The 12760-nt window shown below is 33.0% G+C and overlaps 1 protein-coding gene across 1 annotated transcript in view; it reads left to right on the forward strand.

The window, feature by feature from the left end:
* The window catches only part of LOC106877040 (protein phosphatase 1 regulatory subunit 14B-like), a 178217-nt gene that overhangs the window by 97033 nt on the left and 68424 nt on the right, over window positions 1-12760 (forward strand). Inside the window, exon 2 of the mRNA XM_052968586.1 lies at window positions 2532-2618. Within this exon, the coding sequence (XP_052824546.1) occupies window positions 2532-2618 (87 nt within the window). The remainder of the gene's footprint in view (window positions 1-2531; window positions 2619-12760) is intronic.

Raw genomic sequence — 12760 nt, forward strand, 5'->3', positions numbered from 1 at the left:
TCTTGCAACTGTCTCACTAGAAATAAGGCATCAGTAGTGCTTTTACCTGGCACGAACCCAAACTGCATCTCATCTAAATTGATTCGCTATATATATATATAAATACATTTTTAAAGTTCTTTTCCCTGCTTGTCTGGTTGGTGGTTGGATCTAGTCATTGTTATCTAATACTCATAGCAACATAGAACATGGTACAACAGCTCATTGTTGAGTGCCATATACATACATTCTTTCATGACTCATTCTTAGAAAAGTTTATTCAATCATTATCGATCATTTCCCCTTGGTAACCTGATAGCTATCTTGGCAGCTTTTATTCAGAAAGATGAAAATGGTATGTTGACTATTCAAGCTATCAAATTTCGCAGGATTTCCTTTACCCATGCAATGTAGAGCCTCTCCTTTTCAGCCTTTCAAATTTTCTTTTTGTATCAACGTTTATCTTTGAAATCTTGTTTGAGCCAAATGTCTCTTATAGTGTTGTGCCACACTATGCTGTATTATATGACAAAGAAGACATTCTGTCACATACTCTCTCTCTCTCATACATGCTCTCACCTACAACAACATTATGAGTACATTCTTACTCACATGGCATATTGGCTTGAAACTGTCATGAACTCATTTTACCTCTCATTTTCTCCGACATTCTCTCAATACACAGCGTGAGAAGAATTCTCTTATTCACATCTTTTTACATCAGTTCAGTACTGTGAAAATGTTCTCTCATGCAGACATATATATTCTCTACATAAGTACATTCTCCCTCACACGTGTGTGCTAGATACTGAAAGGAACATGCTTTTATGCAGATGTACACACTGTCCTGCTCATTATAATACATTATGACACAACACCTAATCATTTTATATGGATGTTTGAAATTCATACTATTTCATATTAATTTTTCTGCAAAACATTTGTGTTAAAATGAACTTTACCATATCTTTATGATGGCAAACATTTTGTAATAACTACAGTCATGTCTATCCTGTATTTTTATATTACTTCTGTATTAATCCATTCTAATCAAACTAATTTCATTAATGAAATAAAACCGGTTGCGAGATCTCATACCACCAGTCAATTTAAACTCTATTACTGAAATTGTGTCATTTTCATTTGGTATGACTGAAAGCCCTTTCTATTGCCAACAACTTCACAGTATAATAGATTAGGTATACATTATCATACCACCAGTGTTTTAGAGATTGTCTCAGCAGCAAGATTGAAGATTCCCCTCTACGTTGTATTAGCTTTTAGTTGTAGCTGTTACTTCTACTCCCAAGACTGGCTATGTATGTAAATGATAGGCTCTTGTGTTGATTTCAGTGCATGAGCATCCAGTTGTTTGATCAATTGGATAATCAGCTCACTGAATTAGAATGCAAAGTGGCTGAGTATTCTGCAGACATTTGTATTGAGAACACAATTCTTAAATAGAATCAGCATAGCACAGAGTATGCCAAAAGCTGGCTGAACTTTTGAGTTACAGGTACAGTCCATCTGGTGGGCTTCTGAAATTTCCTATATATATGTGTATACATGTGTACATACACAGTCACTCACACACGCGCATGCACGTGTGTGAATGGTTTATTTTTGATTTGTTTTTATTTGTTGCACAAGCTATGCAATGCTCTTTATTACTATTTTTTCCTTTGAGTTATTTCATCTGGATAATGCCAATTTCTAAGTCCCTTCTTCTGCCCCAGCTATTATCTTCAATTAAACTTCTAACTGTTTATTCTTCTGTATCATTTGTTCCCTTCTCATTATATATGTGCAATTGTAATTTGTATATTCATTGATTGATGCCAGTCTGACTATATGATAGCCAGTTGTTTATGCACATCTGGTTCATACTTTGCTTATTCTTGTTCAAGTGTTGTGGTTCATCCCATAAAGTATTTCACTTCTTGTATGATACTTTCAAATGAATCTACAACTAAAATTAACATTTCTTTATTCATTGTAGTTTTTCATTTACTCGAGTTCTTTGCATGTCTAGTAATTGTATTTCAATGACAGTATTTCCGAGTAATTTTAATATCATTCAATCATTTTTATTTGATTAGAAACATTCCATGAATTTTTATTATTTTTTTGTATTCTTTTTGTATCTATTTCCATATAATTTTCCTCATGGATTTTTTTTATCAGTTTTCTATTTTATCTTTGATAAAATAATAATAATTAAAAATAATAAAGATACTGCTATTACATTTCCACCCACAATCTCCAAGTATCAGATTTCTTGAATATCAGTAACTAGTCTGTTCTTGAACAGTGATTTATCTATTGTGTTTCAAATCTTTCAGGAATGTTATATCATCATACACATTTAAGCAGAGTTTTCATCACTACGTTGTCATTTGAATCAGATTTATTAACATTATAATCATTATCATCTAGATTTTTTTTCTTTCTTTTGATAACATTGTTATTACATAATTATCTTTGAGGCTATTCTTTTGGAAACTATTTGAAATAATGCTTTCATTGTGTCTTTTTTCTTTTTATTTGTTCAGGATGATTCTGAAGAATATGACTCAAAGTTGGATTTAGAAGAATTATTAAATTTAGAAACAGACAGTGAAAGAAGATGTTATGCAATGGTAAGTAACAATTCTAATCTTAAAACTCATAAATATCACTTTTTTTCTTTTACTTTGATTAACCAAACAATAATTTTCATTTTCTTTATTTAGTATAGACAATTTCTTGTCATTATTGTTGGGTCCACTACTCAAGTGGACCCAACAGAGGGACTAGCTTTTCTATTTAATAGCCATATAGTAATATAGTTTAATGTATTTTTAAAGAAACAAAGGCAAAGAGAACAACTGCATCATCAAGGATAATTGCTGAGATATTGAAAATATCTGGCAAAATAAGATATTTAATAAGCATTAGTAACTTGTATAATCAATCAGAGAATATAGGGAGGTATTATCCCCAGTGACTGGCATGGTAATGTCATCATCAACTGTCACAAAAGCAAAAGACATGCTTTAGAAGGAAGCAACTACAGAAGCATCACACTGATGGACCAGATTATGAAAGTAGCAGAAAGAAGTAGCTTAGATGAAATTCACTTTGAGTTTGTGTTAGGATCGAGTAGAACTGAAGCCATCTTCCTAGTCAGACCAATACAGAGTAAACCTTTATACCTAACCTTCATTGATTTGGAGAAGACCTTTGTTAGGGTTCATCTCTGTAGTATGACAGTCATTAAGAAAGCTAGGTGTTGGTGAAATTTGTGCAAGCTATGTACAGAGATACTGCTTGCAAAGTGAGAAGTCACAATGAGTGCAGCAGGTAAGAAAATATCGAGTGTTTCAAGTAGAAAAACTCTGCAGAAAAGGACGACCAAAGATGATTTGGGAAAAGTAATGAAAGTTGATCTCAGGATGCTGAACATTCTGAAGGAGATGACAAAGGATTTCAATTAGTTGCAAAATACTGTACTAGTGAAAAACCTGCACAAACATGGAAAAATGGGGGTAAATTGATGATTTTTAACTTGGACAGATTATCTACCTGTTTGCAATTATTATTGGATGGCTTAAGCAGTCTAATAAGAGACTGAGCAGTAAGGTAACCTTATCCCACAAACTAAACTTACTGACATGGCAATGAAGTTTCCTTCAGCAATTTATTAATATCTAAACTAATCAAAAGTGAACTTCATTTTCAACTGGGAACTGTTCTTTTCCATGCTGTCCACACTACATCTAGGTAACAATTACAAATTTGATTGGAAATTCTGCATGGAATTTAATGAGCAAGTAATTATATATAAGGATGGGATGTCCTGAAAGTGAGGTAGTAAGGAATGTACTGAAACTGTGGTTGTAAGGATTGTGTTACCAGGAACATTGTGTTTTTCTTTCTAAGTTGCTATTTTCCCAGTTGATCGTACTTTTCATGTTACTCATCATCATCATCATCATCATTGTTTAACGTCCGCTTTCCATGCTAGCATGGGTTGGACAATTTGACTGAGGATTGGTGAAACCGGATTCACTGCAAATCTTATATCAATTAGTTTCTTGCAAGTTAGTTTTGTGTCAAACTACTTGAGTCACTCAGTTTTGGGTAAAAACATGTGGTAGTTCACAAGATTTTATACAATAAATTATCTAAATTACAAAGTTATTTGCTGGGTACTCATATTAATTGAATTTGGGTTTTCTGCTGTATGTGTGCATATACTTTGGAAGACAATACAATTTCTAATACATTATATCAGTGTTGTTTATGCTAAAAATGATGCAGCAGACTGAAGGTAAAATGGTGATAATAAGAATAGCTACCTAAATTAGATAAAATCAAAAATATTTTATTAATTTATACATTTTACATATCTTACTTCAATGGCATTTAAATTATTTTCTGACTCATACTAATAATTTGAAATTAGCCCTGACAAAAATTAGGATTAATCTGAAGCAAAAACATTATTACATGTCATTGAGTATAAAACATTTAAAGAGTATTCCTAATGCAAAATATGAAAATTATGGTCAATAGAAATATTTGATTTCTGTCGACACTTCCAGTATTACATTCTATTTGTGGAGTGCATACTTATGTACTTTGATAGTAATTACTGGCAGCATTGGGATTGTCTGTAGTAATTGGTGTTTTATCACAATATTAGCCAGATGATGTTGCTTTGAAGATTGTCTCTACTTATCAAATATATAAAAGCATGAAAAATATTGAATCATCTGGGAACGGATGACCTGTGGGCGTCTTTTCAAAACTATGGCTTAGTCTCTGATAGAGAATCGGGTGGTAGTAATGGGGCTGCAACTACTGTTGAACTTGGAAAGTGATAATGAAATAGGATATTTGGCGCACCTATCCAAGCTGCAAGTTGCAGTGAGGTCTCACGTTTTAGCAGTAAGTTGGCTGAGTTGATGACTTAGATTGAATAATTTAATCTACATTGCTCCAGTTCACTTAGTTGAGGAGAACAGGTGCCAGATTTCATGATCATGCATGAGATAACAAGTAATTTGACTAAGTATTTATTATGTTTGTGTATGATGTAAATATTTATTCTTACGTGTGGGTTATTCCATGACAAATGGTTTGATTTCAGAATGTTTTCTATCTGTCTTCTCAAATTTTTTTCTAACTTTTTTTCCTTTGAGTCTTAAAGGAAGTTTAATAAAATTTTTGCATCATATCTTTTCCAGTTCTGTTATAAGGTCTCTAGGAGCAATACGTAGTCCAGCTTTTATTATCTGGCAATAAATTAGTTTTACAGTTATAAATTTACTGCCATTCAACACAAAAATTTTACTGCTCAGAAAATTTGTTCCTGGAGCCAAAACATAATATAGATTTCAAAAATCACAACGGTATAACTTCAGAAAATATCACTTTATTACAAAAAAAAAAAAATTGTCAAAATGTGTTTGAAATGTTGTTGGATAAATTTAGGAGACAGAATTTAACAGATCAAAGATCTGGGATTAGTCAACTGTATGGATGCTTTAATAAAATTCACGAGCTACTGCTAATATACAAACAGAAATATTCCAATCTATGTCTTGGCTGTTATAGTTCTGGTAGCGAATTAGCTATTACAAGTAAATTACAATAATTTATTACAGTAAATTACCAGTCTTATACTGAAGTGGATTTCTGTCTGCCTGTCTACCCCACTCTCTCTCCCTCTCCCTCAAAGAACTTGGCTATGGTCAGACCTGGAGGAGATTGGCTCCAGTAAGTTAATAAAAAAAAATATCCAATACATACTGTGTCTTATAATAGCTAACTCATTACAACTCCATCCACAGAAGAGCACCCAAAAACTTCAAAAGTGTTTGAAAGTAAAAATACTTCATCTTTGAGGTCAAAGTGAAAATAAAACTTACAATACACCTTAACAAAAATCAATAAAAAAAAACAACATTGTGTACTGAAATACTGCGGCCTAGTTGTTGTTGCTGAGTTACTCTTGTCATCTTTATCAAGTAGGCAAATGACATGTTAGAAGTTGAATAACTGGTTGCAATGTAGAGATCCAGTGCTCTCCGTAGATCATGCCACTGTCTAGTTCAAGACTATACTATACAGTCTCACATGCACTTGTTTGCCAAATAGGGTGTAAGGTGGTAGCCTGGGTGTATTACATTTTCTATATTTTTGAGCCTGTTGTTGTTTAGTCTCAGATCAACCCTGATTAAACAGACTTATGAGCAAAAGCTTTACAGTCATGACTCTCCTGCTTTTCTGTCAAGTATTGTGCACCTAGGACTACAACATCTGCATGTCTCCTTTGGCAGGGTGTGAGTCGAGGGGTATTTGGTTGTTAACAGCTCAACTGACTACATTGAGGTTCTCTTATTGGTTTTTCTGTTGTGTTGTTTAGCCCTAGGCTAGTTCTGTTTGAGCTGGCCTCTGACCAGATGTTCTTGCTGTGACTATCTCAACTTTTTATCAGATATATGGTAGATAATACTACATTATTAAAATGTGTCAATTCAGTTTTGTAAGAAAGAAATGATCCAAATGAGAATAAGGTCACTACATCTAACATGATGAATAACCATGTAGAGGCTTCCTTGTTTAGCTTTCTATGATTTGCTTGTGTTAGGCTGATATGTTTTGTTGGTGGCCACAACACATACTGGCAATGTGTCCTTATGTCTTGCTTCTTTTTTGGCAGTCTAAAAGAACTTCTTATTCCTTAACTTTCTAAATGAGATTCTGACATTCTAACTTTTTTGAAGCATTTTACTCTTGATTTTTGCTGGCCAGTTCTATACAGCCTTTTGTTATACTGCACTGTGCTCTACAGTATTACATTGTGGTGTTGTGAATCACTCTATACACCGTGTTGTGCTTTTACCACTCATTTGAGATGTTCATTGCTCACTCTTTCTACATATTAGTGGTTTAGATTGCAGTTAAAACTGTTATGGTCTTTATGAGAACTATCTACAGAGAAAAAGAAATAGGAATTTATATTTTCATCTTATTGAAATAGAGCTGTTGATTAAGAATATAAAAGTAAAGTTAGTGCTTGTGGGATGATGATATTATCAATTTCAATTTTTTATTGGGCAGTAGGATTGTTTGAAACAGTGGAATGCTTGACAAAATGTTCAGTCATTAGAACATTGGATAGAATGCCTTGAGGTGTTTGTTTCAACTTTCTGTGCTCTGAGTTCAAATCCTGCTATGGTCAGCTTTGCTTTACATACTTATGGTGTCAGGAAAAAGACAAAAAAGACAAAAAAAAAACAACAAGAAAATAACAAGAAAACAACTCCACTAATCCAGGGCAGTGGATTGTCAGAGCAGGATGCCTAGCAGTATTTGTTCCAACTCTTGTTCTGAGTTCAAATCCCATATAACCTACTTGGGTGGTAGACTTCATCTTTTGCCCATTTTAACACCACCACCTTGTACTTTGGGTGTCTTTAGTGGAGTCCACTCTGATGCAAGCATTCAGGCCAGGCCTCCAGCTTGAGGGTAATTTCCTCCCTTTCTCCTTCCATCTCACCAGTCTTAGAGACCCTGTTAAGGATCATGGGCAATACCTTCTTACCTGGCTAAAAGATTAAAAGCAAAAAAATCAACCCATTTTGCACTAGGGGATTCAGAGTTAGCTACATCCCTGCCCACCAGATTAGGCCTGCCAAAATTGAGATATGCCTTATATACTCAAAAATACCTTTATTTCCTTTCAACTATTCATATGTAGCCATTCTAAGTAACTAGTCATTATTTACCATTTTTATAAATGGAGCATAATATCTGCAAAGTCTGATCAGATCTGCTCTCATCTACATCCCAAAGTTAACGCCTATAAAGTTATATTTATTGCAGTATAAAAACTTTGTTATTTTTTTTAAACAATTACCAACAGGCACAGGTGTGGCTGTGTGGTAAGTAGCTTGCCTATCAACCACATGGTTCCGGGTTCAGTCCCACTGCGTGGCACCTTGGGCAAGTGTATTCTACTATAGCCTCGGGCCGACCAAAGCCTTGTGAGTGGATTTGGTAGACAGAAACTGAAAGAAGCCTGTCGTATATATGTATATGTATGTATGTATATATATATATATATATATATATATAATGTATGTGTGTTTGTGTGTCTGTGTTTGTTCCCTCACCTTCGCTTGACAACCGATGCTGGTGTGTTTACATCCCTGTAACTTAGCGGTTCGGCAAAAAGAGACCAATAGAATAAGTACTAGGCTTACAAAGAATAAATCCTGGGGTCGATTTTCTCGACTAAAAGCAGTGCTCCAGCATGGCCGCAGTCAAATGACTGAAACAAGTAAAAGAGTAACAATGTTATAATTTTACCAGCATTGTCTTTCACTTACTTACATTGCTATATGTGGGTAATTGCTTGCTTCTATTGTCTTATGTAACATTGAACCAAATTATAAAACTAATTTAGAGACTATTTTAGCTCTCCGAATTCATTTTTTTGAACTCTCTTCTTCCCAACATCTGTCTCATCTCATTAACTACTGTCTGCTTAGTGCACCCCCTACTAGAGTTAATAAAAGAAACATTTTTCAAATTGGTTGTTTTTGAATTGTCTCTCCATAATATAAAGTGATTTATTGATTGTTGTATTTTCTACTTAGCCACTCTAAGATACCCCCCACTAACATATCGATTGGCATATTGATTGATTTTTTTTGTTTTTGTTTTTGGAAAATCCCAGTTCTCATACTCTTGTTATTTATACTTTAATATTGATGCACGTCTGTACTTGTTTACATATGGTTGCTATGTTGTGTTAAAAACATGCAACCTGCTGCATTTGTGTTCAGTTTGAGTTGGAATTCACTTTTTACATTTGTTTTCATATTGATAACTTTTTTCAACTTTTCTTTTCACTTTTTTCAACTGGATGTATATGCAAATTAGTGTTTCCAGGAGTAAACGTTTTTGCATCTGGGTAAATAAAGACATTCTGTAATCTTAACAGATTGTAGGCTTACCATTTAATGGCTTCATCTTCATGTCTATCAAAGACAAATTAACCTGATGGGACTGGTCTCCTTTCAAATTGCTATGGCTAGGAATCATGGATATTTGGAGTGAGAAAAGTGAAATGTAAGTTTGTTATTCATGGACCAAGAATTTAGCATCATTAGGTACTTCCCTTCACTTATTGTGTTGCTGTCAAGTCTGTTATCAAGATCGTTAATTATAATGTATTGGATTTCTTTGTTGAGAACTATATCTCTAAAAATTGTCTGACAGCCAATGAAAAAAATGTAATAAGTATTGAACAATGAAAACTGAAATGATGTTGGTTATGATGTTTCTTCATAGCTATACATATATGTCGTTTATTGGTTGTTATTCCAACTAATATTCATTTTCAAGAGAAAGTAATTATTGGAAGAATTTGATGAGTACTGAACTAAATATGAATTTATTAATTATGATGTTCAAAGTTCATTAGTGTTAACTTTGACTTTCATCTCTTTGTGAGCCAATAAAGTAAATGCCAGAATATACAGGAGTTGATCTAATCAGGCACATTCTTCCTTTTAAAAAAATTGGTTCTGTGTCTACTGAAAAAAATAATTGATATTGATTGTTAAGTGATCAAATTTCATAAATTAGTATTAATTTCTAAATAGTTTTTCTTCTTCTTTTCTTTTAACAACCCCTATAAATTGAACCCAAATAATATTATGTGAAGCAAGCTTTGTGAACATGTGTTGTTTATGACTGGTTATTTTATTTTTCTGTTTTACTTGTTGAGTCTGGAAGAATGGTAGTGTTCATGATCTTCATATGCCTGTGCGTCCCCTTTTTTGGGAAGAGGGCTGCATGTGACATGGCTCATCATTAAGCAGGCCACACTACTAAAATTATCCAAAGAAATTTTTCATTAGATATGCCATTCAGAAGCTCTCATGAGCCACAAGTTGTCCATGACTGATTTGAATTTTTGCCAGTCAATAACAGTAAGAGAGCATTGGCAGGAATAAGATTTCAGAGGACTAATGATCTGTGGAGAAAAGACAGCATAGTGATTAGTGAGGAGCTGGGTGGGGGAGGTCAGACACAATTGTGATGAGATGTGGAGACATAAGTGAGTTAGGAGTGCCTGAATGGAAGAGTTATATGAGACCAATCAGCTCCAAGGAACAGAGGCCATTATAGTAGCAATAATTTTAACACTTCAGTTATATGACAACCATTTCTCTCTGGTTCTTTTGCTAGAAACCTTTTGCCATACTGGCTCAGCTGTAATAAGGGTAATTGGTTTGTTAATTTAAAACATTTTTCCTTTCATCATGGGATCAAGTATATTTTAAGTGAAATTTGTATATTTGTCAATTCATTAATAATGATTTACTCTGTTTCTTTATTGATATAATTTATTGACCGAGTAAAAACAGAAAGTGGTTTTATAATCAACTTGTTTGCTCCAGACTTGTTTGTTTGCCAAGTTTAATGTTTTTTGTCAACTTGTATTGTAAAGTGTAGTCTACTACTTTAATATATTTGTGTGTATATGTGTGTGTGTGTGTGTGTGTGTGTGCATATATGTATGTGTGTGTGTGTGTGTATATATATATATATATATATATATATACACACACATAGGAGGCTAAGTTGATAGGATACTGAGCAACTAGACAAGTTTGTATCCCTTTGCAAGCATAATATTGTTTGTGACCTAAGATATATAGGGTTAACCAGTATTGTAAAATTTTGCAAGTGAATCAATAGTTTACAGTGCTGGCTTCATTTTCTGTTGGTCTCAAGAAGTTACATCACTACTCACGCTTAGGCACAGAGCATCTTATTCATCTTGCCTTTGGTTCAGTTGATGTAAGTGTATAGAAGAAGGTGCAATGGGATTAGTTACATTTAGTGATTTTAACTAATAATGTTTTGGTAAAAAGCCTATTTTTATTGGGACATGGTCGATTGTATGAACTCTACTGTTTTACTAGTATTTATTTGACCTTGACAAAGCATGAAAGACAAAGTGGGTATTAGTGTAAAGTAAGCACTGTAAAGGAATTAATCTGATTATCTGTCCTGTGCATAATTTTGACTGTTTTCAAATAAACCCATTTATGATTATATTTCTGCTATGTGTGTTAATTAATTTTGAAAATAATCGATAATTTAGTGGGATTTAGCAATTTTGGTATTTGGGATATGACTTAACAAAAGGTTTTTACATAAAATTTTGGAGGGTAAGTTCTCACAAAAGTATGAAAACTTTAAAATGAACAATTACGTATTGTAGAAACTGAGTTGGTTTCAGGCTTGTCTGTAATAAAAGGTTAAATTACAGTTATTCTGATTAGAGGACAAATTGGATATCAAATAAAACAAATACAAGGGGGTGTTGAAAAGTTCCTGGCTTTAGGGATCTTGCAAAAGGCCTGGTTGGAGGCCCAACCTTCTGAGTTCTTTTGCAGGGCTTAGAATAAAATCATAATTAACTGATCCTCCTGTATTTTCTTTTACCCAAAGCCAGGAACTTTTCAGCAGCCCCTCATAAAGGTGATTGTAGAATAATTTGTTTGTATTTTAAAAATATTATCTTTGTTTTTCTCTTTGTATGATTGGTAGTTACTATCCTCATTTCTGAGCACTATTATTTGGTTAATACCAACTCTTAATTCAGTTCTAGATTCTTCAATTCATACCTCCCAAAGGTTGCACTTGCTAATTATTTCCATTCTATGACATTTCTTCACCACATTATTTTATAGATCTTTTGATATTTATTGTAGAAATTGTGCAGATACAAAAATTAGTCATGTTTATAAACAATTTATCAAAAAAGTACTCTTTATCAAGCAAGAGTTAGATCGACTATCTTTTTTTTTTTTGCAGTCTGTTTATTTCCATTTTGATATCCTGTTATATTTTCACACTTTTTAAATTTATTGGCATGATCGTAGACGCAAGCACAGCTCTTTTTTTAAGTTCACTTTGCGGTTACATGGGTTCAGGTTCAGTCCCACTGCGTGGCCTCTTGGGCAAATGTCTTCTACAGCCCAGAAGCAACCAAAGCCTTGTGAGTGAATTTGGTGGTCAGAAACTGAAAGAAGTCCATTAACTCTGTGTGTGTAAAGAGATAAAAAACCATGACTGCCATTGTTTCATTCATTACAATCTTCTGTGAAAACAGGTCTAACTATTGTGCTGTTCTTGTTTGAAGAATTAGGGTTAATGTTAACTTGCTTGGATACTGATGAAGGTTGGCAATAGAAAGAACATCTGAGAGTAGAAAATCTGTCTCAACTAATTTCTTCTGACCAATGGAAACGTGGAAAAATGGACATTAAAGCTTTGATGATGAGGATGATTACAATATTTTTATAACTAGTTTTCTTTGAAATTGGTCAATGGTTATGTCTTAGAAAAATTCATTAACTAGCTATGGAATTAAAAAAAAAAATTATTAATTTACCAATTCCTGCTTAAATTCTTTAAAGGTTATTTTATGCTAACGTTTTTAATGTTGTCTGCCATAAATTAAGTAATCAATACTTATAACATATACAGGCCATGTTTTAACATATTGCATTATAGCAAATCATTGCAATGATTTGATATCTATATATATGTATATATATATATATATGTATATATATATATATGTATATATATATATGTGTATATATATATATATATGTGTGTGTATATATATATATATGTGTATATATATATATATATATGTATATATATATATGTATATATATATATATATGTATATATATAT

This window comes from Octopus bimaculoides, chromosome 6 (assembly GCF_001194135.2).
Source record: "Octopus bimaculoides isolate UCB-OBI-ISO-001 chromosome 6, ASM119413v2, whole genome shotgun sequence".
NCBI classification, from domain to species: Eukaryota; Metazoa; Mollusca; class Cephalopoda; order Octopoda; family Octopodidae; genus Octopus; species Octopus bimaculoides.